Raw genomic sequence first — 26,213 nt, forward strand, 5'->3', positions numbered from 1 at the left:
ACAAACAAAATTATCCACACCCTTCCCCCCTCTCCCTTCTCCTTCCCCTACATGGCAAGTAAAATGACCGGTAGCTAAGGAGAGGAAGTCAATGAAATATCCAAAAGATACTTACGCTGAGCTAATGTTTCCGTGTAAATGTGTTGAAAATTGAGAAAAGAAGAAAACATTCACAAATTAATACAACATTGAGTGACCAGGACTTGGTCATTGCAATTGCAGTTAAAAATAAACACATACAAAATTAAAAAAAAAAAAAAAAAAAAAGGGAAAACAAAACAAAACAAAACAAAGAACAACTCAAATGGAAAGCGGAGCAAGGCATACTATGTAGTCAGTAGTAACAACAATAAGAACAAAAATCATTTTTCCTATTTGGTCCATATTAAAGTTGCTGTTATAATTTCGTTGATATGGGAAAAAAAAGGGAGAGATTGAAAGGGACTATCTGTTTGTATCTTGACATGGTAAGTACAGGCTGACTTGAATAAAAGTACTGTTAGCCATCAGCCCAGTGGAAAGGTGATTGCAATATAAGACAGAAATGTTCGTAAAAACACACTTACGGCACTGTTGTTCATCTGAATTATCACCACAGTCATTTCTCAAATTACAACGATGATATTTGCTGAGACACTTTCCATTTCCACAGGTGAACTCATAGTTCTCACACTTTCCTGTATAGATATGCGAGTAACGTCAATAATTATACATTAGAATTACTATGAAAAGTCTGATTGGTCGAGAGCTAACTCAATCAATATACGATAGCGTGCTTATTTGGCATAATAAATGCAATCTCTGCAACGGATATTCCACTCAGGATATTACACACTGCCTAGTTTCCTAGACCTTCGTCCGTTTACTGGTGTTCTCAAATTTTCTGCAAACTTAGAGAGAATTATCCTCTTTTTGCAGATTATTCGAAAAATGGGATCAATATTTGTTTCTGGGCAACCGAGCTCGATATCGATTTGTCGTACTCTATTACCATTCCGGATCACTCACGGTTTCTGGGAAACCACTCGATTTTAAATCGTCACGATTTATAAGTCACTCAATAAACGATTTTCAACGAGACTCGTTTGTTCGAGAATAGAGACTCGTTTGTCGAAACGAGACTCGTTCGTCGAAACGAGACTCGTTCGTCGAGACGAGACTCGTTAGTCGAAACGAGACTCGTTTGTGGAAACGAGACTCGTTTGTCGAAACGAGGCTTGATTCAAAAAATAGCTATACGGAGTAACACTCTGGTATGTGCTTCCTCTTGCGTAGACCTTAGCTTCCTTGTTGTTGTTCCGATCGAAGAGACTTCACAGCATCGATCCTCGGCTGTTACAAAGATTTTCTTTCCAGCGAGTCTTTATGTATCTCATTTTCGCATTATTCTGAGAGGAATTAGGAGCAACTTATTCTTAGAATTGGAAAGGAATTTCCGCCACTGGAATGTTTTGTTGTCTACCCTGATGTTTCTGAATCCATGACCGCTTTCTGAGCCTCTCTGCTCTATCTCTCTCAGCATTCTTTACTGAGCTATCTCGTTTAACATCAAAGACTACGCCAATACACTAGTTTTCTGTTCCTTCATGCAAAACTTTCGACATCATTCTATCAGCCACCTCTGCAAATGTTTTTTGGTCGCCTCGTATCTTCTGAACCATTGTTATTCCGTCAATAGTTCGTGCACTCCGCTCTCGCAACGAAGAAACGCCATGTACTTGTCAAAAAGATGGACAGAATTGACACTACAAGCACTGGTCATATACTTCTGGAACAACCTTTTGCAGATATCATCATACAAATCACCAATCTCACCAAATAAGCCATCAACGATACTCTTGGACTGCTTATAATTCTCTTCTATCCAGGGCCTAAATCCTCGCCACGCCAGTCTCATTAGGGCTTCCTGCACGAGTTTGTGGAGTCTAACTCAACTATTGAACCTGCGTCCCTGTAGAACTTCTGCAACAGAACCTTCTGCTATCACACCAGACTCTACACACAGATCCTCCAAGCCAGTATCTTTGAAGCGCTTGCCAGTGATGGACAACATGGTGCATTTTGTGTGGAATACTTCCATTTTCATCACCATATCTTTAAATTTCGCGTTTTGTTTCCATTGTCTCTCACTTGCCTTTGCATACAGTGTTTAGTCAAAGACGACGACGATGCTCTTTAACTTGAGCGTATTCTTTTTCTTGAGGAACTGCACTAGAACCTCGTGAAGAGTAGCCATGTCAGTAGCAGGTACATCGATATTCGGGAGATATCTGATGACATCCAGTGAGACTTGAACGTCATTAAGGACAGAAATGTTAAATCCAGTCTAGCCATTGGCTTTTTGGCTACCCCGCCAGAAAGAGTTTCCTCCAATCTATCGATATTGTCCCACGCGAGTGTTGTGTTGATATATGGCTTGATAGTTTCAGGCAAAGGAACGATCCCATACTCACGTCAGTGTGGCATCTGGATAAGTTGAACATTGTTTGGCATACGGTAACAGTATTTGTTTGAGTAGTTTTTGTAGTCCTGGAGTAACTCCGTAAATGATGTCCTGGCCAAAAGAATCAACAAAGCGCGGAGGCGATCGGGATATTCTGCTGGGATATGTGTGTTAAGAGAGTGTATAGAAACGCATCTAGTTCTTCTGGAAGTTTGACTGCACTTTCACATAGCTCAACATGTTTCGGAGGCCATGATATCGTACTAATATTTGGGAGAAGTGCATCACGGAAGTACAGGCCAGCTTTCTGAATTTCCTTGATTATAGATGCACAGATTTTGGGGTAGAACAAAAAGCTTTCTATTATCCAGGAGATCTTCAAATTGCAATAAGTCACCCAATTCTGTTTCCAACTTTCTCCAAAAATTTTCAGTGTGGATTTGAGTATTTCATTAGCGTACATTGATCGCATGTAAGACGTCAACTTCTCTCAGGTCAACCACCTGATAAGCCTTGGATTTTCCAATACATGTGATCGAAGAAACTCAAACAATTGTTCAAAGCTTTGCGATGTAAAAATAACTTCTTAATATTCGATCACCAGCTTTCGAACGTTTGCAAGTATTTAATTTAACGAGCAGAACATATCAAACTCTTTCCCCAGCGCGACGAACATTTGTTTTTCTCGGTTCCAGTTGTACGCGACCACTAACCCCACGTAATACGTATGCTCTCCGTTGCGAATTTTCAAAATGGCGGACAGGCCAAAGAGGGAAATAAAAAAAGCAAAGCGATTTTTCAATGAATACGCAACATACACCCCCGTTAGAAAGGCGAATCCACGAAAGAAAGATACAAAACTGTATGATATTGAGATCAGGGAGGTTGACAAAATCAACAAGAGGTTGAAAATTCATTACGTTGGCTATAGTACATGCTTCGATGAATGGAGACCCTTCGGGGCCGATGGATGATCAGGATATTTTCCGTTTGTTCGCAGCGAAAAGCTGTTCATTCCATCGGAAAGCTCTCTAGAGGATAGAAAAGAATCGTTCCATGACCAACTTGCTCGTGAAATAAAGAAAAAGCTTTGGTCTGGACGGCGAGAGGACCCTGATATAAACATAGACCTTAATGTTGACCAAGATGTTTTCATGGAAGGTCTTGGGAGTGTTTTGCCCGGCGTTCTTCAAAGAGGGAAGATGGTTTACCAATTGGAGTCAAATAGGGTGCTTGATTCATATCTGGGGCTGAAGTGGGATGAACGAATTTTAAATCTAGCTGGAGATTTTGCCTATGTAATTCCAGGAACTATTAAGTATTGGCTGGGACAAAGAAGTCCAATCATTGAATACAAGCTCATCGGGGAACAATATGCTAGAACAGAAGTTGAAAACAGCAACTTTATTACATTTCAGTTTGTGAGAGGTGATGGTAACAGGAACAACTGCCATGCCAACAGATGAAATAACAATCCATTGTTAAAACACTGTGTAGCATCTTGGCCAAAAACTTGAGATTCACAATCAAAAGTTCCAATATTATTTTACAGTTACATTATTTTACAGAGTCACCTGGCTTATGGCTGGAAGTGAGGTTGCTGGTGACCTCGTTTTGATACAAACCCCTTTGCTTTTTTTGTGTTAATACAGGCTAGTTAATTCATGGGCCAGGTTACTGAATAAACTGTAAAATGACCTATTTTGGCAAAGAAATTAAAGGTGATATTTAAGGGTACTAGAGGTATTAAATGTTATGATCCTGAGTAACATTATGATCAAACTAAGGCAAGATCAGGTCAGGAAATCCTTCCTCAAAAACCAAATGACATATTTTATTACATAAAACTAACGAAACTTACTAAAACTAAACTAACTCTGGTTAATATTGAAGCTGACATCTGGGAATCCATTTGCCACCTTCCTTCACAAGATGTGCACAGCAAATTGGAGCTGGACAATTTTTGCATGAAGATGTGCATGTCTTGATGTTGTGGCCTTTGTTTGAACAGTTATTGCATTTGTAGGTGTTCTTAACCCTTTCATAGCCTGCTGCCTCCAGGAACTGAATCCTGTTTTTCTTCAGAAACAGTTGTTTGAGGGCATCAACCCCTTTGTGATTTGTGGATCTGAAGAAATCTTTAGAAGCTCTATCATTGTATTTTTCCAAGCCTTGCTGTGTGTAATATGCTATGTTCTGATAAAGTGACAGGAACTCAGGAACATGACAACATAGTGCATGCATGTAGGGAGTGACATCTTTTGCTTGGTAAACTTTGAGAAAGTGCTCAAACCATGATTTGATATTTCTTTGCAGTTCAAGAATACCCTCTTCAGATGTAAAATCTAGCTTCAAATCACCAATTATGTCCATAAATTTAGCCCAGATCACTTGTATGTCTTTGTTGTGACTGCAATGAGGGAGAAGCATAGGAATGTTTGTATTCTGAAAGAGTTTCAACTTTTCTGGTCCAGTAAGATCTCTATATTCCAGCTTTTTGCTCTCTTTGTTGATTCTAAAATTAAAAGTGATTCCCATACTTGTGATATATTCTTCGTAACAGGCCATGTGTTTATATTTATCTCTCGGGAATCCATCAGAGAAGGTTTTTTTTTCCTCAATAGCATCACTTCTTCTCAGCTCTCTTATGAACAAGTCAATCAAAACATCTGAAATCCTCAGAAAAAGATGTAATGTATCTATGATGACATGGTCCATAGGTATAAAATCAAATAATGGTTGTGCCTTACAGTTAAATTTCTTTTCAATGGAAAACCTTGCTATTTCGGCAACAGTTCTAGCACCAAATTTGGGGGCATTAATTGACCATGTTTTGCTTGTGTCCCACCGTTGCTCCCTGGGACACTTGCACCACACACAAGCATAATCCTCATTTGCCCTGCCTAAACCACATACCAGTGCTAAAAATTTCAAATCTCCACCTAAAAAGTATTCAATTTTATAGGTGCAATTATTTGCACTTATCTCCTTTAAGTTTGACATTTCCATTTGAAGGTCTGCTAGGCTGTCTCTCAGATTATGATATGTCTCTGTAGTTTTTATAACAGCAAGTACATAATTTCCCTTCTCAGCCATTGCCACATCCTTTTCATTGAGAACAGTAAATGTGAAGTTGACAACTGTAAGCCGCTTTCCAATATTTGTACCATCACCGCTAAGCTTGATCTTAATAGCTTCTCCATCATTGATTTCTCCATTCTTCTGAAGCCTAACAATGTGCTCTTGCAAACTTTCTGCAAATCCTAACTGAACACCTTCAGCATCTCCTGGTGTTGGTTTTAAGTTCCATTTACTGTTTAGCTCATTAATTCGCTTCTTGATGGAATATGTATTGGGGAGACCATTAGCCTTAATGGCAATTTCATGCCAGGCCTCATTTGAAATATTGAATTTATCTTTGAGGTAGAGCCACATATTTATGTTATCAATGTCATCATTATCAAGGGCCTTTGGGTCAGACTCTGTAAATTGTAGCTCTCCCTCTCCAACAAGATTGAAAGTTTCATATTGATTAGTCTCAGTGTTGAGGACTTCAATTTTGGTTGCAACAAAATTGTACAGCCCAAGAAAAGAGAGTGTAGTTTGGCACTCGTCCTTCAGTTGGTTTTTAATTCTCTTTTGATGGTGCTTAGAATAGTCATTAAACTTCTTCTTAGCAGGGCCTCTACCTTTTTTCCCATTTTTAATCACTTTTTTGGCCAATTGAATAAATTTTTTCTTGTAGAAGGCCCCTTTCTTCTCAGCTTTCTCGAGAGCTTCTCGGGCTTTTTCATCCACTCGCAATCGCTTTGCCTTCTCCTGTACCAACGATTCTTCTAATTTTCTTTTTTCTCCCCTAAACTGGCTGTTCTCATCTTTAAGCTGATGCACATCAACCTCGTTGTAATACACCTTAAATCGATACCGAGGGCCCGCTTCCAAATTGCTAAGAAGTGCATTTAATTGCCTTCCGCCACGATTACTAGCTTTCTTGACAGCTTTCTGAAGGCTGAATATTTTCTTTCTGAAGACTTCTGAAATGCGGCTATTGATTATTACACCTCGTATACCTGATTGCTCAAACACTTTGTTTACGATTGTTGAAAGGACCGACTCATGGTTTTCTCCGTCTTCGTCTTTACATTGTTTTGAAATAGTATAGATTAGTAAGCTGAAACGAAAAATTAATCGGGGAAGTTTACGAAAAATACAGCCAACAAGCTTAGAAAAGGCATTTATTTAGACTTCATACTGCGACAAACTTCACAAATCTTACTTGCTTATCTCGTAAGTAAACGATGGCAGATTAATTCCCGAAGCGCTCTCTGATTTTCCACATCCCTCTCCTACTGCTTTCACGCTTACAAAACAGGAAAAAATCAAAAGGAGGAAGATACAGCTGTTTTGAAACGCCATTTGTTCGACACTTTACATATCAAAACAAAGGAAATTTGTTACTCTTTTTGATTCTGGCGGTACATTTTTAATTTGCGCCTGCGTAAAAGAGATATCGTTTGAGACCCTTCGCTTGGTTGTGTTTTGATAAAAAACGCCTTGTTAATTTCACGCAACCGCTCGGAGAAAAGGTAAAAATGACGGGGGTAAATCTGCTTTTTATTCGACACTTTACATATCAAAACAAAGGAAATTTGTTCCCCTTTTTGATTCTGGCGGTACATTTTTAATTTGCACCTGCGTAAAAGAGATATCGTTTGAGACCCTTCGCTTGGTTGTGTTTTGATCAAAAACGCCTTGTTAATTTCACGCAACCGCTCGGAGAAAAGGTAAAAATGACAGTGCAGTGCCTTGTACTTCGCCTTAAGTTTTCTTTTCATTCCTGTCATAAAGTTTTCTTTGTAAATATGATGAGAATAAATGATATCAAGTTTTCCAACATGTATTAGTTGTTTGGTATATTTGACAACATTTTCCAGAGGCAAAGAGATCATTGAGCTATAATAAATATGCTACAGATAATAACAATTTTTGTTTTGGTCATCATGGTCATTAACCAAATATATTCCCCTCATTATTTGTTTCTTAAAAACTATAACAAAATCATTTTATAAATCAAAGCTCTCTTTCTAAAACTATCCTTTTTTCTGTGTCGTGATAGAAAGATTGGTGATCCAAGACCAACCGAAGCAATCTCATCTCTGTAATAATCTGGAAAATTTTCTGAAACATTAACATGTAAGAACATTTTTTTGTAGCGAAGTTAGATTTCTCATTTTAATTTGTATTTATTTTGATTATATCCCTGAGATAAAAAGATGGTTTACGAGGAAAAACTCATTTTAAGAAAGAAATTATCATTCATGTCTTTAAGATCGAATATCCTATAAATACAGTCTTCATTAAAGAAAAAAAAAACTAAAACAGCACAGTATGATAAAATATTCCTTGCATTGACACATGAAATTTCAGGAACATTTGACCTTTATTTTTCAAAATTTATATCTTTGAGATGGTTATAATTTCTGCCATCCCTCGTTGTGGAGGAATGAAGTAACTTTAGGGAAGTGGAAGCTTTGAACTTTATTCGATAAACATATTCACTGCTTTTTTCTATGTGCTGAAATATATGCTACCAGCCATATAATAATATTGTTTAAGGCCTTCCCTACCCGTTTACCATACCAAGACATAGAAAATAGAACTTACCTTAACGTATTGTACGAATATCTCAGCGCTAACCTTCCGACCCTACAACAACCTTGGGGAAAAAAATTAGACATCTACGCATGCGCCGAGAGCCGACGTTTGCCGAACGAATCTCGTCAAACGAGTCTCGTTTCTTCAAACGAGTCTCGTTTCGTCAAATGAGTCTCGTTTCGTCAAACGAGTCTCGTTGTGTCAAACGAGTCTCGTTTCGTGAAACGAGCCTCGCTTTGACTCGTTTCGATTCTCTCGAACAAACGAGTCTCGTTGAAAATCGTTTATCGAGTGACTCATTAATCGTGACGATTAAAAATCCAGTGGTTTCCCAGAAACCGTGAGTGATCCTTTCCCAGAAACCGTGAGTGATCCTCGTTTCGTGAAACGAGCCTCGCTTTGACTCGTTTCGATTCTCTCGAACAAACGAGTCTCGTTGAAAATCGTTTATCGAGTGACTCATTAATCGTGACGATTAAAAATCGAGTGGTTTCCCAGAAACCGTGAGTGATCCACCATTCCTGCTCGATAAGCAAACGACGTTTGATAATCGAGCTCGATAACTACAAGTAGAGCTCGATCGCTAATCGAGTACGATTACTAAGAACCTCAGAACATTTAATTGCCACTCTCGCTAAGAGCGGTCCTCTCGACTTCCAGTCGAAAAAAAGTTTTCTTTTATTTTTTGCCCATGAAAAGGGTTAAGGACACATGTTTCAAAAATAGTTTAATTGTTTTCCAATTCTCTTTTTTCGCGTCGCCACAAACCAAAAATCATTTTTGGCCAGGCCACCCCTGTGAACAGAGATCGAAAGTGTCAATTTCAAAGATTTTGTCTAGCGCGCAGCGACTGCAACAATGTAGCTCACGGAATTCTATCTTGCTACAAGTTACAAGGTTTATTCAGTTAGTTCACAAACAAAATATGGAAACTTCAGCTGAAATATTTTTCATACCAGCGTGATCAGAGGAGACCCTGCTCTTCGACCTTAATTTGCATATCAAAAATTCATTACTTTGTACGAAAGAATTCTCAAAATGCAGGCGTTAATCGGGCCGAAAAAGCATATCAGTGCATAGTTTATACACCAATGAGGTCACGGATTGCCTCAACCTCGCGGGTATATCGCTAGCTTCCATCCACCAACTTCTTAAAAACAGCGCAAATCCATGTGTTTGCTCAATTGCGCTCGTGTCAAAGATCATTTGCATGATTCTTGGAATTGACCAAGATCTCCTTTTGACAGTTCAAACTTCGTTCGTTTATCTTCTACGTTGAGGATTTTAGGTTTTCACAGCAACTAAATGGAGATTAGATGCCGAGTTGTCCTAAAACGTTGCGTAAACGTGATCGGTCATAACGCTTGCGCGCTTGCGTAACTTACAAAGTAGACAAAGGTGATCGGAAGGCGCCTTCTCGATAATTTACGTTGAAATATCAGGCCATGAACTATGCACAGCGTGGAGAAGATCAAAATTAAAGAATAAAATTGGCACTCTGGTCATAACAGACATATCGCGCGGCTTGAAAGGACACAAAAACAAGTTAAAATAGGTTGCAGTGTTTATATTTACAAAACAACACGCATACACTCCGAAATAATTCCTGCAGTTTCTCCCGAGATTTAGTATACGGAACCCGATGAACTAACCCTCCTTTCCGCAGATTTGTTCCATCACTAATGATGTTACGCTCTTATGGACCACAACGTTTTTGAGCGAGAAACTCGACATTTCTCTGCGACCATCAAAATCAACTGGACAAACCCAGCTTGATATATTGCGTGACGTGATTGTGCAAATCTTTCCCCTTGCCATATGGCCGTTAGTGTAACAAATTAGAATCGAAAGTTATTAAAATAGACTGAATTACATTTTAATGAGAATTTTAACTTTTAAAAAGGTTTACTTGATTCGTAGAAAGCAAAGATTGGAGTGGCTTTGGATATTTAAGCCCTGATTTCTCTCCTGGGACGACGTATCGAGTTATTTGAAGTACTACCAGCTATCCAGCGAAATCCTCGATTACAAGTTAATTTTGTTTCGTTCCGGTCAGTTTGACCACGATATGGAAAAAAATATAACAGTTATTGGTATGTTCTGAACACTTTAAGAAGCATTAGAAATGCGATGAAAGCGCTTGTTCACAGCCACAGCACAAGGGAAAATGTGAGGCAGTAAAAGAAAGTCAGACTGACTGGAGATGTTTTTGAAGTTTTCGGAATTTAAGTTGCATTCGTATCACATGAGAAATATATTTGCAATTTCTCGAGAGTGAAGGTTATTATTTAACTAAAAATTGGTTCGTAAGTGCCTATCTGGGCTATCTGCAATAGCAGACAAAACCAGAATTCTCTTGACAAAGCAAAGGACAAATTGTGTCATGACGAATTTTTGTCTCGATTTTTGCATCCGCTTAAAACTTCAAACTGTCAAATTTCGTCAGAGCTTGATCTGCTCATGAGACCAGCTGGCATAGTTTACCAATGGACTCAAACTCCAGTTTCAGGATTCATCGGACGTCGTTTCAAAGCTTTAAAATCCACGAGTTTCCCGACAAAAAAAGTTAATGCCTTCCAGGTAAATTTTAGTGAGTTCAATAACAAGCTGGTGGCAGCTTTTACGACAAATGGCGTTGAAAACTCAGTCTCCTTTCACTGCCTCACATTCTTCTTTTTGCTCTGGATGCTAAAAATACTTTTACTACATTTCCAGTGTCCTTCCAGGTGTTCTGGTGTTTAAAACATACCACTAATTGTTTTATTTTTTCCAAATCAGGGCAGAAATACCCAAAGCCACTCCAATCTTTGCTATCCGTGAATCAAGTAAACATTTAAACGATAAAATTCTCATTAAAATGTAAAATTCTTCAGTCCATTTGAATAACTTTCGATTCTAATTCGTTACATTAACTAATTTTGGTTCCAACTCGTAGAACCTGCGAAACAGGTCGTACGACAAAGAGAAAAGTTTGCACAATCACGTCACGCAATACATCAAGCTGGGTTTGTCCAGTTGATTTTGATGGTCGCAGGGAAATGTTGAGTTTGTCGCTCAAAACCGTTGTGGTCCATATGTAATTGTTGTCGAGTTAAATATTATTTCTGTTACGTATTAGTCTTTGTTTTCGTATTAGTGACGCTTCGATATCATATGTCAGACCTCGTGCGTTGTCGTTTGCGGTAGATAGTTTAACAAGAGAGCTTATTGCGAGTGTTTCTGCGTTCATTGCGACTCATTCAGGCGTTACAGAGAGGACAATCGGTAAGCGACCGTATTATTGTATTGATTTCCTCGTTTTCCTTTCCTGTTACCGAATGTTGCATTGTTAGCTGTGTTTGCGCTCGTGTAATTGATATGTATTCGTGTCATAAAATTGTTTATTTATTTTAATTTCAGTCCTTTAGTATCGCTTAGACTAGGTTTTTTAATTGTATTTTAGTTTGACGGTTTTGGACATCAAGTCATAATTAGTACTAATAAACTACGTTTGGAATTATAATTGGTCTTTGGTGTCTCGAATCAGTATTTCGCTCGATGTCCTCGTATTAAATCCTGAGTATCTTTGGGACATTCCGACGTTGTTTCGACGCCTGGAGCTATACATAAGAGCGTAACATCATTGATGACGGTAACAAATTTGCAGAAAGAGGGCAAGTTCATCAGGTTCCGTATACTAAATCTCAGGAGAAACTGCAAGAATTGTTTCGTAGTGTATGCGTGTTGTTTTGTAAATATAAACACTGCAACCTATTTTAACTTGTTTTTGTGTCAACATCAAGGAGGCAGTCAGTTTTGGATTGATCAGAAAAAAAGGCAGATATCTGCAGCATCATACTTATTTTACTACAATTTTTGTTTGTAGTGGGCTTTTCTTGCAGTTTATGCTGCATTGCTTCATTTCCTGGCGCAACCGAATAGCTCTTATCGGAGTTGAGCACGCCACCCAAACAATCCAGCGGTATTCTCGTGAGTAAACATCAAAGCGAGGCTATCGGGTCAACATCGATCAGATTTGTGTGAGAAAGTAAGGAAAACTTATGGAGTGAATCTTCCACAAGCGGCCTTTTTTTCCGCTCAGGAGAAAGTGCAGTTGATAAGTAGTAATTGCCCACGGCATATTACTGAAGAAAGACTCAAAGAATGGTTGTCATTCCGCAAAGGGACAGCTAAAGTTGGTAGTGCACGGTCTGAAGCAACGAAGGCTGAGTTATCTCAAAGGTACACAGATTGCAATATTTTTTGTCCCTTATAATTATTGCCATTGCTTGAAGGGAATATCGAAGTATAAGTTCTATATCGATTTGTTTTACCTGCCGCAAGGTCATCAGTTATATAAAAAATGGTTGGGAGAATAATTTTGCGGAGAAGTGGCAACACTTGGCGGCAAGTAAACCACTGGAGCAAACGGCGACCGTCAATTGCGATTTCCCTGGATCTGCACAATGGGTTTCGCTGGTTGACGCGAAGGACGATCTCCCTTCATTTAATATTCAGAATATCGTGTCTTACTTTATTGAAAGAAAAGCTAAAGACAATGAATCCAACAAAGATTTCATAGTTTTCAAATCCAATGTAAAATCTTAGTAATTTATCATTTTCCTTTACAGTTTCGATGCTGAAGGCTTTCTTCTCGATTAATAATTCCAGCTCCTTTCTGGCACTTCTTTCTTCTTCAAGTTGATTCTCCAGCTCTTGTATTTTTTTGTTCAGTTCGCGCTCCTTAGTTTGCCATTTCTCAAGTAAACATGAGATTTCGTCATTCTTTAACTGAAGTTGATGTTCCCAGTTTTCATCTACAATTTGAAATAAACCTTCACTTTCGAGATGTTCAGTTTCCATACCATCTGAAACAGATTTAAAATCGGAGTTTTCAATGTTTATCGGTTCGGGGGCTGAATGCTGCTGCGATTTCTCTATTTTTGTTTTCTTTGTGTTCAACGTTGCTCGATCAGCGAGCTCTTTCCTCTTTGGTTTTTCAACAGTAAATATAAACTTTGTCGGTACGGAATCTGGCTTCAAGCGAATTCTTTGTCCTCCCATTGGTTTTATGAAGCAATTAGCTTCAAAATGCTGACTACAGACATAAGAGTTTTTGTTTACCGGAGTGTTCTCTCGACGCAGTTTCACGAGCCATTGTGCCAGCAAATTCTTGTTTGAAAGCGGCAGCGAATGCCATGATAAGTCCTTGCATTCCGCTTTGGAACTTCGGTTTTGACACCCAAAAGTTATGCAATGTTTCACCATGGATAAAGAAACTAAAAACTCGAGAAAATATTATGTAAATACCAAGCTACTACTAATTTCCCTCTCTGCTTCCTTGTACTTTAGAGCGAGCTAAACCCGATAGCCTCGTTTTAGCGTAAGCTCATCCGGAGACCGCTGATTTCGCGTGCTCAACTCGGATAAGAGCTATTAACTCCTCTTGGTCGTTTTGCCATTGTTGGATATCGTATAAAGCTATCGGTTTGTGTTCGAATGGAAATTGTCTTCTCTGCGGCCATAATGACTACTTAGCGGTTTGGCATAGATGCGATCGTATTATGTTATACAGGATCAGTGGTGCTGCGCTTTGCACTTTTATTAATTTTTTTTTTATTCGACATAGCACCCTTTCGGCCAAGATGTTTTTTCAGTACCTTTATCTCAACGTTCATTCTTTTTTTTCAGTTTTTTCGTTGATTTGAAATGTTGCTAGTGTTGCATAACCGTTTAAGACACGTCAACCGTTGAGTGTTTTCGGTGAGAATCATCAGCAGAGTACTCGTTATAATTCCTTAAGTTGTGTTCCTCGCCAGTTATTGCCTCCCTTTGCTCTTCTTCTAACTTGCTATCAGCTCTTCGGCATAATTTTAACTTCAAACACAGAAAATCGTTTGTCCATAGGAAATCGAAGAAAGACAGGTCTTCCAGGTTACGATTACTTTAGCGATACAAAGCTTCTGAGCAACGAACCATATTCTGGTTAGTCTTATTTTTTTTCTTATTTTTTGTTACAACTTCTAGAAATGCTTAAGAACACTTATATTTTCGCGCCGCTAAGTGAGCACCTAGCCTCGCTCCCACGCTAGAATTCGATACAGGCACTTAATGATTCTGAAATGGGTTATTTGGTTTTCGCATGAGATCATAAACCATCGAACCTTGTGTCTGTGTTAATAACTCAGACCTCGATCGGTTTTCGTTTTTATAATCTATTTTATCCTGTTCAAGCTCACCCAATGATTGCTTATTGAAAGACATGCAACATTGAGCCTATGCTCGTAAGACAAAGGAAATGAACAACCAAAAACTGGAAGTTAAGACATGGTAGTGCACATTGCAACGTTCAGTTTGACTCCCCGATTATTAATAACCATTAGCCTCCTTTTGGTGTTAAAATAGTCTTGGATATTAGTCCGCGGACATGGTTTGTTCAAGAATAAACAAATTTCTGAAAGAAAAGCTCGGAAAATGTGATCTTCGAAGAACAACGACTTACAGGGACAAATAGATTATCATATCTTTTTGGAGAAAAGTGGAGGCCACTGAGTTTATTACCCGTTAAATAGTTTTGCTGTCTTAACAGCATATAGGTGGCGAGTACTCAATCGACCTCATCTCATGGAGAAAACTGGCAGAATGCAGTAACAACGGTGCGATCCACACCGAAGTGACCACATCGTGAGACAAACAATTATATTTCCCTTTCAAGTGTTATTTACCACGACGAATAGCCTATTCTACGACATATTTGGTTTTGTTTTTGAAATTACTGTTGTTGCAGCTATGTCACCTTATAAAATTGAACCTAAATTGTCTTCAGAAACTAGAAGGTTGCTGCTTACCCTTAGCCTTTCCTTTTTTTTTTTTTGTAATTTCCTATTTTTTTTTTTATTTTTGTTCAAAAATGAATGAACTTTTAGCTAAGTTTAAGGGCTTGAAATCATTACATTTTTTAGGAAAAGGCAAAACATTAAAAAAAGGCCACTTGGGAATTAAAAGGGGGTTGATAAGGAAAAAGGAAGGGACACGATACTACGTTCAATAGAGTTTCCAGGAACTTCGATCAGCTTTCTTGACAGAAGGCAAAGGAAATAATAATAAAAAAATGAAATCTAAGAACAACTTGATGAATTTAATTTTCTTGTTTTTATCCTCCCTATCAAGCAAGAGGAAATCAACTGAATTTTCTTTTGTTATGCCTCATTCTTTTTCTTTGTTCCTCTAAAAACCCTTTTTCATGCTTCAATCATGTTTAATTTTACATGTGTCCCTGATGGCTACATGTGAACCAGTTAAAAAAACTAAAGACAACTTGGAGTGGCGAATTAATGATTCGACAGTTTCTTAATGCTGTTATTGTATCAGTGCACATTGAGACGACACACCAAAAGATCACAGTTTGAATTTAAAGTACTTACGGCCAGCTGATTCGTCCAGGTGAAACATGAAAGAAAACGAAAACTTATTGAAATGGTCTATTAGTATTATGACAATACCACTAAGCTCTGTATTTTTTTTTCAGGAAAAATGTAAATGTCGTTTACCATGGGCGACGACAATTCATATGTCAAAGAAGAATGTATTCGTGACGGAAATTTAGTATTATCTGCGTTGATACCGCTTGTATGTTAACTTTTTTGTGGTCAATTTAGATAGTCGATTGAGGCAATGTCGAGGGATGAATCTAGTTCTAAAATGATCATTTTTAAAGTAATTTATCAACGATCAAATAGCTCAATACATCACGTAACTTAATGCTAGCTCAGTAACAAATTTCAGCTTAGTTCATTCGTTGTTAAAGTGATTGTGGTCATCACAACAATCGTTTCCATATCATCGAAGCTCTGTATCCAAAGATGGACGGATGTAAAATTCATTACATGTAATGTGCGTCAAAGCTTATATTTATATTCCCTGTTCTGGAAATATTATTGTAAATGTGGGGTTCTCGGTAAACAATTTTTCTTTTTTTTTGTTGTTGTGAAAGTATAACTTACTTTGACATTACTTTCGGAGTGGGATAGGCTCAGCTTCCAACAAATGTAAAAAAAAAAATACGATACTCACTGCATTGTTCGTCTGATCCATCGCTACAGTCCGTGATAGTGTTGCAGCGTTGAGACGCATGGATGCACTTTTCTTGATTTGCACAAGCAAACTGATCGGCTCTACAAGTTACTAGATGATCAAAAGAATCACACGAATCGTGACCAATCGTTGACACTAACTATAAAATTTTTACACTATCACCTTGACTGTCGAGGTTGCGCTATATCTCACGCTCGCGCTGTAAGTACTGCAAACCTTGTGATGATAAGGAAGGGCAGTTCGCAGCTTTTAGATTTTTTTTGTTTATATACGTGTATATATATATATATATATATATATATGTATATATATATATACATTTTTTTAAATTAACACTGTGCAGTAACATTTCATCAGAGATCGCGTTTGATAACTTTTCGTTACATTCACATCAACTACCCTACTCACTGAGAGATAGTTTTCCATGGTTTTCTTTCTTTTCTCTCAAGGGCACCTATGAAGGAGTGGGCTTTGCTGGATATATTTACTTCATACATCATACTCTGAGTTTGCTTTATTGCAAAAGGTTTTTCCCTTTATGTACAGACCTACATGCATTTTTTTATGACATTCTTTTATAAAGCTATCCCCCGTGGTGAGCTGTTATGTTTGCGTTCTGTCCATTTGCCAATAACGCGCGTGAGACTTAGCTTTTATATCTATTTGATGCCTTAGCCAAGCAGAATATCACCATCAGGCTGTTTTCTTGGAAAACTTGTTTCCTTGCGAACGGTTAAAGTAGTAATTTATTATACAAAATAACAAGAAAACATACTCGCAGACGTGCATGGAACAGCTACCAGTGTGAGCAATAGAACAGCCTGAGGATTCATGACAATCTTCATGGAAATAAAAACAAAAACAAAAAAAAAGGCAATTGAAAAGAAAAGATTGTAGCGCGTCAAATCGTTCTTTTTTTTTAGGTAAGGAATAATTAAGTAATTCGCCGACCGTTGTGTTACCAAATCAATCATCCCTACCGATAACAGAAAAAACAAATGTAAAACAAATTTCTTGAAATTATAGAATTCAAGGGGTAATTTGAATTTTTTTTAATGAAGAGATAATGTTATTTCCTTGAGAAATCAAATCTTCAACAAATAGTTACAGAGGAAACACGTATTTAAATTTAGGCCCCGTCCACACGTAGTAGAATTTTTTTTAATGAAGAGATAATGTTATTTCCTTGAGAAATCAAATCTTCAACAAATAGTTACAGAGGAAACACGTATTTAAATTTAGGCCCCGTCCACACGTATCCGGATAAATTTGAAAACGGATAAATATTTATACGGTTACAGGTTCCGTCCACACGTAAACGGCGTTCTCACACACCGAAAACTGATAAATTTCAAAACGCTCTCCAGAGTGGATAAATTTGAAAACGCTGGCTAAGCGTCTCCGTGTAGACATCTTATCCGGATAAATTTGAAAACGATTTGAAAACGATTACGTAACAATTCAAACCTAATTCAACGCGTGCTCTCGGCCGATCGACTATTAATGAAAACATGGCGAATAAACAAGCTCTAGTTTCGATACTAATGAGTCTGAAAGTGCACTGTTTTGCTTGTAGTGATTTTGCGACTCGTTTGTAACCTAAGACCGAATTCGACATCGATGCACGTGCGTGGCGGCACGATGTAGTCACTTGAGATGTAGATGGCGACGTCTCAGCTGCTTACTGCTAGTCTTCATCAGACGATTGGGTCGACTGCTCAGGCAATAGCATTTGTATCATGGCGATTGAAACGTCGCCATCTACATCTCAAGTGACTACTGACTTCATCGTGAGACAAACGATTAAACAGTCTATTATCACCTGCCACCACGATGAGCAATAACCTCTTTTACTGGATATTGACCTGAAGTATGGGCGCACAGCCCGGTTTTGGCGGTTATTGCAAACCTCTACATGGAGGTATTTGAAGAACAAGCAATAGAATCCACAACACAGAAACCCAAGACCCGGAAGCGTTGCGTTGATGACACCGTCACCATCCTGGATCGCAGTTATGTCGACTGTCTATTACAGCATCTTAACAGTCAGCAACCTACCATCCGATTCACCACGGAAACTAAGAAAGACAACAAGATCGTCGTTCTCAACTTGTCAGTTACGAGGGAACCATACAGACGACTGACCACCAGTGTCTACAGAAAACCAACTCACACAAATGAGTACTCAGCGCATGATTCACACCACCCTCAATAAGTAAGGCGCGGTGTTGTTAAGCGTTTGCATGACTGGACGAAGCGTCTCGCGAAAAAAACATTAAGGAAAAGAGACATTTGTCATCAGTTCTTGTTTTTAACGGTTCTCTCTCCTCCTTTGTACAGAAGGTTACGAAAACAAGAAACTCCTCCTCAAGCCGAGGGCCTATGACGCAGTTCAAGTCCACAGCGTTTTTGCCCTACGTAAAAGGTGTATCAGAGCCTCTTCACCGTTGCCTACAACAACAAGGCATCCGCGCAGTCTTTAACTCCGAGACGCCACTTACATTGAGTACGACCAAAGGACAGTGTCAATCCCGTTAGATAGAGCAGCGTGATTTACACGATTCCTGTGAATGCGGCAAAATCTACATTGGTGAAATAAGAAGACCTGTATGCAATAGAGGCTGAAAGAACACGAGAGGGATATACGTTTAGCCTGTACCCAGACCTCCGCCGTTTCTCCGCGCGCCAACAACTTGGAACGAAGTAAAGTTTATTGATCGAGAATCACTCTGGTACACCAGAAGAGTCAAGGAAGCTATTGACATAAGACTTCTCTCTGATAACATCAATAGGGATAATGAAATCGAAATTTGTGAAGTGTGGATACCAATGACCAAGAAACACAACGGGAGACCGGTACGACAGCAGATCGTCGGGGGAACAACTTGGGGTCGGACCTCATCATCATCATCATCACCGTCTCTGTGCTCTAAAAGAGGATCGGCATCTCCAAACTCATCCATTTTAAAATAAAATATCTATTATTTTAAAACGAAAGTCAGCGAAAAAAAACCAACCCAAATTTTGAAAAAAAAAAACGTCAAACACCCTAAAGGCTGACCGTGCAATTCACAGAGTAACATTTAACACTAATAGGGCATCTTCAGCTGAAGTCCTTAGAGTCCCAGTTCCAAAGCATAATAACAGAGATGCCCTTGTGCCAGGACCTTTTCAACCTATCTTTGACTCTGCAGTTTGTGGTCACGCAAACGGTTATATCGTGAACAATGTTTCAAGAGCTCTTGTTGGCAGCTTGACTGTTAAATTCGCAGAAATGATCGCACAGGACAATGATGTTTATGATCTATACAAGTTCTATGAGGACCTCTCCTTGACTGAGAATGAGAGGGCGAGCATGTTTAGAGAAGTTATTCAGTCTGTTGATCTTTGAAAGATCAGATGCAATGCTGAAGATAAGGAGAAATCAGGAGTTGACAATGAGAATAAGCTCAATCGTTTATCAGAACAAGTATAGGATTCCATCATGAGATTCTGAAGGATCATGGATTCTTCCCAAGAGTTCTTTCTGATGAGCTTCCTTTCGAGCTCAGGCTTGCACCTGCCAGCAATGTTCTAATAGGATCTGACAAGACGCAGCTTGCCTATGAACTGAATAAAATTAGCTTGAGTATGAAGTCATTCGCAGTCAAGAACTCGCTGATGAGGCCTCGTCTAACCACAAAAATCGGAAAGAGATTCATGTGTGAGCATGTCACTTAAGACAATCTTAGTAGATAAGGGATTAGACACAATCATCAATGAGGGCATCAATGTTCCAAGGAAGTCAATGAAGGGACTGCGATGCCGCTGGTGAGGGAGGCAGTGAGAGGGGATTCAATCCTGACATCACTGAAGTGAAGGTGATTGTCGATTGAATCCCAAATAAGGTTAACAGCCAAGGAATGGAGGGAATATGTGGGAAGAGGTCTTCAGACGATTTGGTAAGGAAAACAGAGCGATAAATGCAACAGACTTTTACGCTGGAACCCTAACTCGACACCCCGATGGCGTGACATGAGGATCATTCGAGATTATAATATTTGCATCCTCCTAAGACCTCACGAGTGAGACATTGTGAATTATTATTCACCAGTGAACAATTCAAGTTTCCTTGAAATCGAGGTTGTCTCCAAAATGTGCAAGAAGTGTTTTTTTAAATCAAAGTTGATTGACTTGAAATCAAGGTTAAATTTCATGAGTTGCCTTAAAGATCAAGGTTGTTTTCAAAGTCCGTGTGAATCCCTCTTTTCTAACTACCCTCTCCCCCCCCCCCCTCCCATTTTAGTCGAGATTTTATGTAGGCAGAACCCGCATGTAAGCACCAAGGAGGCTATTAAATTTTTTTGGGTGTGTCTAAGATATATTCTTGGACCACACCTAATAACACGAAATGGGTACTGAATCAGAAGTTTATCCTCTCCCACTCCCATATCTTCGAAACCACTTTGCTCCATAACCCAATGCTATGTGATTGAATTTTCTTGCAACAAATTTAGAGGAAAAAGAACCAAAAAACACATTTCGAACATCCGAAAAATTTTTGGAAACTTTATCAATATAATGTGTGATCTGCGTAGTACGAATTTCTCTCTCTCTTTCATTTTCTAGTAGGCTGGGTTATTAATTTGTCACTAATTTATGACCACCTATGGTGATATTGTAGCGCTTCTGATAAACTTGTAAGTGGCGATGAAAAAGGAGCACCTCACCTTTCTTGCACCTTGGCAGTGACTCAAAACGCTGGCACAATCTGCAAGAATAAAAACATTGTCAACGATGAAATCGGAGCGTTTTTCAAACGGAACTGGAACACTTAAGAATAGGAATTCAATTAGTCACGCTTTGATTGGTTGTGTTATTTGTTCGTCAAAGCCATCTATAGTAAATTCTAATTAGACAAGTTACACTGGAATTTTATAACCAATTTATTCGGTGTAAAAATAAAAACTCATCATAAAGAAAATAACAGAGACATTTATAACGAAACTTGATAAAGCACCGTTGAACATCAATGTAAAAGTTCGACGCGTTTCAAATGAGCATTTACCTCTGGCGCTACATACTTCTTAAAAGAAATCCTCAGTTACTGTTCTGTTGAGGTAGAAAAGACAATGGTGATCATGAGAATTTATATAATTATAATGATGAGGATATTGGTAATAATGAAAAAAATATCATTTATGAGGATGATACAAATAGTAATGATTTATAGACATATAAATAATCATGTAGCTTTAATTTTTTCCTAGCTCGACGAGCAATCTTCAAATAAGCATATTATTCTTTCTGTTCATCACAATTGTGACATCATTATTATTTTAAAAAAAGCCAATCAAGTAATACATCTTTAGTGCGTGCAACCATCTGGTAACAAATACCATGATTAGCTTACTAACGTCACTGGACTGTTTTTTCAGCAGTTATCAGCAATTGAGAAGCGTTCATTTATTTCTAGCGACCAACAACACATAAAATTAAAAAACCTTCCCAAACAAAGTGGAGATTCGCCAGATATAAAACCTCGTTCTGTGATGACACAAACGATAAAAAGGATGAAGATGACGAATATTTTGTATAAGAATGTATTTCAGAACCAATAACTATATTCTTTGAATGTTTATGACTTCGCTTCGAAGTGAGCCAATAAGAGGACAGCAAAATCGTCCCATGGCAACCATATGGTGTAGAATTTAGTGTTAACTAAAAGTAGTTTATTTAAACAGCTTTTCCCTTCGAAACAGTTTAAACTTATTGTAAATAAATTTCAGTTCACTGCCAAAGCTATTGCTTAGAATGAAAAGTAGTTTATTTAAACAGTTTTTTCCCTTCGAAACAGTTTTAAACTAATGGTAAATAAATTTCAGTTCACTGCCAAAGCTATTGCCTAGAATGAAAAGTAGTTTATTTAAACAATTTTTCCTTTGGAATAGTTTTGAGTTAATTGTAAATTAATTTCAACTCACTGCCAAAGCCAATGGACAACTTATTTTTTATTTTAATCATTACCTTTCTGTGACACCGCTAAGATCTCCTTTATTTTTAATGCGCAAAATAAAACTACCGATAAATTTATTTGCCGTAATCGTGCCAAAAAAAATATTTCTTTAAGCATTATCATTATTTCAAATAAGCCAATCAAGTAAGAGATTGTTAACGCTTGCAACCATCTGGTGACGAGTAGCATAATTATTTTACTAGCGTCATTAGACTGTTGAAACCGATGGCTGTCAAAATTGGTCCTTTTGGAAACTCTGGAGATTCTAGTATCACGACCAGTTTAATATTTCGTTTATCTTTTTTCTGTCGAGTTTTGCTACTTGCAGAAGAAAACAAATAATATGGTAATAATGCCTTTTTCAACTTTTCCTTCTGTTGAAAAATTGATCATTTCGAAACGAAGTGGTTATTTGCTGGATATAAAACCTCGTTACGTGGTAACACAAACAATAAAAAAGAAGAGGACATGGAATTTGCATAAGAATGCATTTTAGAATACAATGACTATTTTCTGTAAATTTTGACGACTTCACTTTGAAGCGAGCCAATAAGAGGACATCAAAATTGTCCCATTGCAACCATCTGGTGTAGAACTAAGTGAGTGTTAACTAAAATAGTTTATTCAAACAGTTTTTCCTTTCTAAACAATTCTGAGTTTGTTGTAAATTAATTTCAACTCACTGCCAAAGCTAATGGAAAACTAATTTTGCTTTTATTTGCCACAGTCGTACCAAAAAAAACATGTCTTGGGGCATCATCATTATTTCAAATGAGCCAGTCAAGTAAGAGATCGTTAACGCTTGCAACCATCCGGTCACAAATAACACAATTGTTTTACTAGCGTCACTGGACTGTTGTAACCAATAGCTGACAAAACTGGTGCTTTAGAAACTCTGGAGATTTAGCAAATTTACGAACGATTCATATTTAGTTTATCTTTTTTCTGTCGAGTTTTTCTTCTGGCATTTTTTGTTTGTTTGTTTGTTTTTTTTTTTTTTGCGTACCTGTTTTCATTTCGTGTTTTGTTTTGTTTTTTCGCAGTTATTAGCAATTGAGATGCGTTTAGCTATTTTCAACGACCAACAACGGATAAAATTAAAGACCCTACGATGTAATTGTCCCAAGTGCATCATGGTAAATTCAATCGGCAGAATAAAAAAAAATAGGTGATGATCGTCAACGAAAATTGATTATACACAGCGTATCACCAACAATTTGACAATTGAATTAAACAACTGATAGGCCTAGAATGAAACATGTTTTAATGATCCGTACGATACCAGAAGAAAACAAGTAATATCAAAATAATACCTTTCTCAACTCTTTCCTTCTGTTAAAAAAGTTGGTTATTCCCAAAAAGTGGAGAGGCGCTAAATATAAAACCTCGTTACGTGATGACACAAAAAATGAAAAGGATTGATTTTGCATAAGAATGCATTTCAGAATCCAATTACTATATTCTTTAAATGTTTATGACTTCACTTTGAAGCGAGCCAATAAGAGGATATAACAATTGTTCCATTGCAACCATCTGGTGTAGAATTAAGTGTTGACTAAGAATAGTTTATTTAAACAGTTTTTCCCTGCTAAACAGTTCTGAGTTAATTGTAAATTAATTCCAACTCACTGCCAAAGCTAATGGAAAACTGAATGTTTTGTTTTAATCATTATGTTTTAGTAACACCGCTGAATCTTAAGATCTCCTTTGTTTTTAATGCGCAAATTAAAACTACTTTTGAACAAATTTGCCATAATCGTACCTAAAAAAACATGTTTTTGGGCATCATCATTATTTCAAATGAGTCAATCAAGTAAGAGATCGTTAACGCTTGCAACCATCGGGTAACGAATAACGAAATTATTTTACTAGCGTCACTGGACTGTTGTAAACGAGACGTGTTTTTCGCATGACAAAAAAATGAAGAAACGCCGCGGCTAAGCGCTAAAATTTAGACAAACAAGATTTAGTCGAAAATACAATTAAAATACTTTGTACGATCGAGTAAAAGCTCCATTAACCAGTAGTGTTTACTATTACAACCACCTTCCACTCTTCCCTGCGCAGTAATAGTCCTTCTCTCGCCCCACCCTGGGTAATAACACTCTGTCTCCCACTCCTCCCTCAGTACTGATAGACTTCATCCCACCCCTCCCTCAGTACTAATGGTGTGCTCCCCCCCTTTAAAATGGTCCAAAAAATTGGTCCAAAAAATAGTCCAGTCCATATTTTACCCTATGCCTTTTTTTTTTTCGCACCTGTTTTTATTTTGTGTTTATTTCGTGGTGACAAATGACATAACTATTTTACCGGCGTTTAAAACCTCTGGAGAATTTAGTATTACGAACAGTTTAAAATTTGGTTTTTCTCTGTTCTGTAGAGTTTTGCTTCTCGCTTTTTTTCGTACCTGTTTTTATTTCGTGTTCTTTTGTTTTCTTTAAAAAGGAAGACTGTGACGAGTATTTTGCATAAGGAAGTATTTCAGAATCCAATGGCTATTATCTTTATACGTTCATGACCTCACTTCGAAGGGAGCCAATAAGAGCACATCAAAATTGTCCAACCATCTGGTGTAGAATTAAGTGCGTGTTAACTAAAAATAGTTTATTTAAACAGTTTTTCCCTGCTAAACAGTTTTGAGTTAATTGTAAATTAATTTCAACTCACTGCCAAAGCTAATGAAAAGCTGAATTCTCTGTTTTAATCATTTTGCTTGAGTGACACCGCTGAATCTTAAGATCTCCTTTGTTTTTAATGCGCAAATTAAAACTACTGTTGAATAAATTTGCCATAATCGTGCCGAAAAAAAAACATGTCTTTGGACATCGCCATTATTTCAAATGAGCCAATCAAGTTACAGATCGTTAACGCTTGCAACCATCGGGTAACGAATAACGAAATTATTTTACTAGCGTCACTGGACTGTTGTAAACGAGACGTGTCGAAATTGGTGCTTTTACTAACTTCGGAGATTTTGCATTACGAACAGTTCAATATTTAGTTTATCTTTTTTCTTCCGAGTTTTCCCTCTCGCCTTATTTTTTTCTTACTTGTTTTCATTTCGTGTTTTGTTTTTATTTGTTTTTTTTTTTTTTTTCAGGAGTGACGAATGACATGAGTAACGTCACCAGACTGTATAACCAATTGCTGTCAAAATTGGTCCTTTCAAAAACTATGGAGATTTGAATATTACGAAGAGTTTAAAATTTTGTTTTTCTCTGTTCTGTAGAGTTTTGCTTCTCAGCGTTTTTTTTTTTCGTACCTGTTTTTATTTTGTGTTTATTTCGAGGTGACGAACTACATAACTATTTTACTAGCATCATCGGCCTGTATAACGGATTGCTGTCAAAAATTGGTTTTTTTTAAAAGCTCGGGAAAATTAAGTATTACGAACAGTTTAAAACTTGGTTTTTCTGTGTTCTTTAAAGTTTTGCTTCTCGCTTTTTTTTTCGTACCTGTTTTTATTTCGTTTTCTTTTGATTTCGTTTGTTCTTTTTGAAGTTATTAGCAATTTAGAAGCGTTTAGCTATTTTCAGCGATCGATAGCAAATATAATTAAAAACGCCAACAATACGATTGACTAAAGTGCACCATGGTTGACTCAATCGTCGGAATCAAAATAATATGGGTGAAGATCGTCAACGAAAATTGACAGCGAATCATCAGCAATTTAACAATTGGATCAAACAACTAATAGGCCTAGAATGAAACTCGTTTTAGTGATCCGAACAATACCAAAACAAAACAACTAAACATGATAATGTCTTTCTCACCTTTTTCCTTCTGTTGAAAATTTGATTATTTCCAAAGTAAAAGGAGAGTCGCTAGATATGAAACCACGATCCGTGATGACACAAACAATAAAAAGAAAGAATATGACGAGTATTTTGCATAAGGATATATTTCAGAATCCAATAACTATTATCTTTATATGTTTATGACCTCACTTCGAAGGGAGCCAATAAGAGCACATCGAAATTGTCCCATCTGGTGTAGAATTAAGTGCGTGTTAACTAAATATAGTTTATTTAAACAGTTTTTCCCTTC

General features: G+C 37.6%; 1 protein-coding gene across 2 annotated transcripts in view; it reads right to left on the reverse strand.

Annotated features, from left to right (window-relative positions):
* Nucleotides 1–364: 364 nt before the first annotated feature.
* Nucleotides 365–26,213, reverse strand: part of LOC149045400 (uncharacterized) — a 29,580-nt gene continuing 3,731 nt past the window's right edge. Inside the window, exons 2-6 of one of the 2 annotated variants that reach the window (XM_089208189.1) lie at nucleotides 21,219–21,262; nucleotides 20,881–20,921; nucleotides 16,947–17,010; nucleotides 16,151–16,261; nucleotides 365–677 (exon numbers count right to left, since the gene is read on the reverse strand). In XM_089208189.1, coding sequence (XP_089064315.1) covers nucleotides 445–677; nucleotides 16,151–16,261; nucleotides 16,947–17,004 — 402 coding nt within the window. In that variant the 5' untranslated portion in view covers nucleotides 17,005–17,010; nucleotides 20,881–20,921; nucleotides 21,219–21,262 and the 3' untranslated portion in view covers nucleotides 365–444. Of the gene's footprint in view, nucleotides 678–16,150; nucleotides 16,262–16,946; nucleotides 17,143–20,880; nucleotides 20,922–21,218; nucleotides 21,263–26,213 lie in introns of those variants that run through there. The other variant, XM_089208188.1, reaches the window with a different exon arrangement.

Source organism: Pocillopora damicornis, chromosome 5, assembly GCF_964200805.1.
Source record: "Pocillopora damicornis chromosome 5, jaPocDami1.2, whole genome shotgun sequence".
Lineage (NCBI taxonomy): Eukaryota > Metazoa > Cnidaria > Anthozoa > Scleractinia > Pocilloporidae > Pocillopora > Pocillopora damicornis.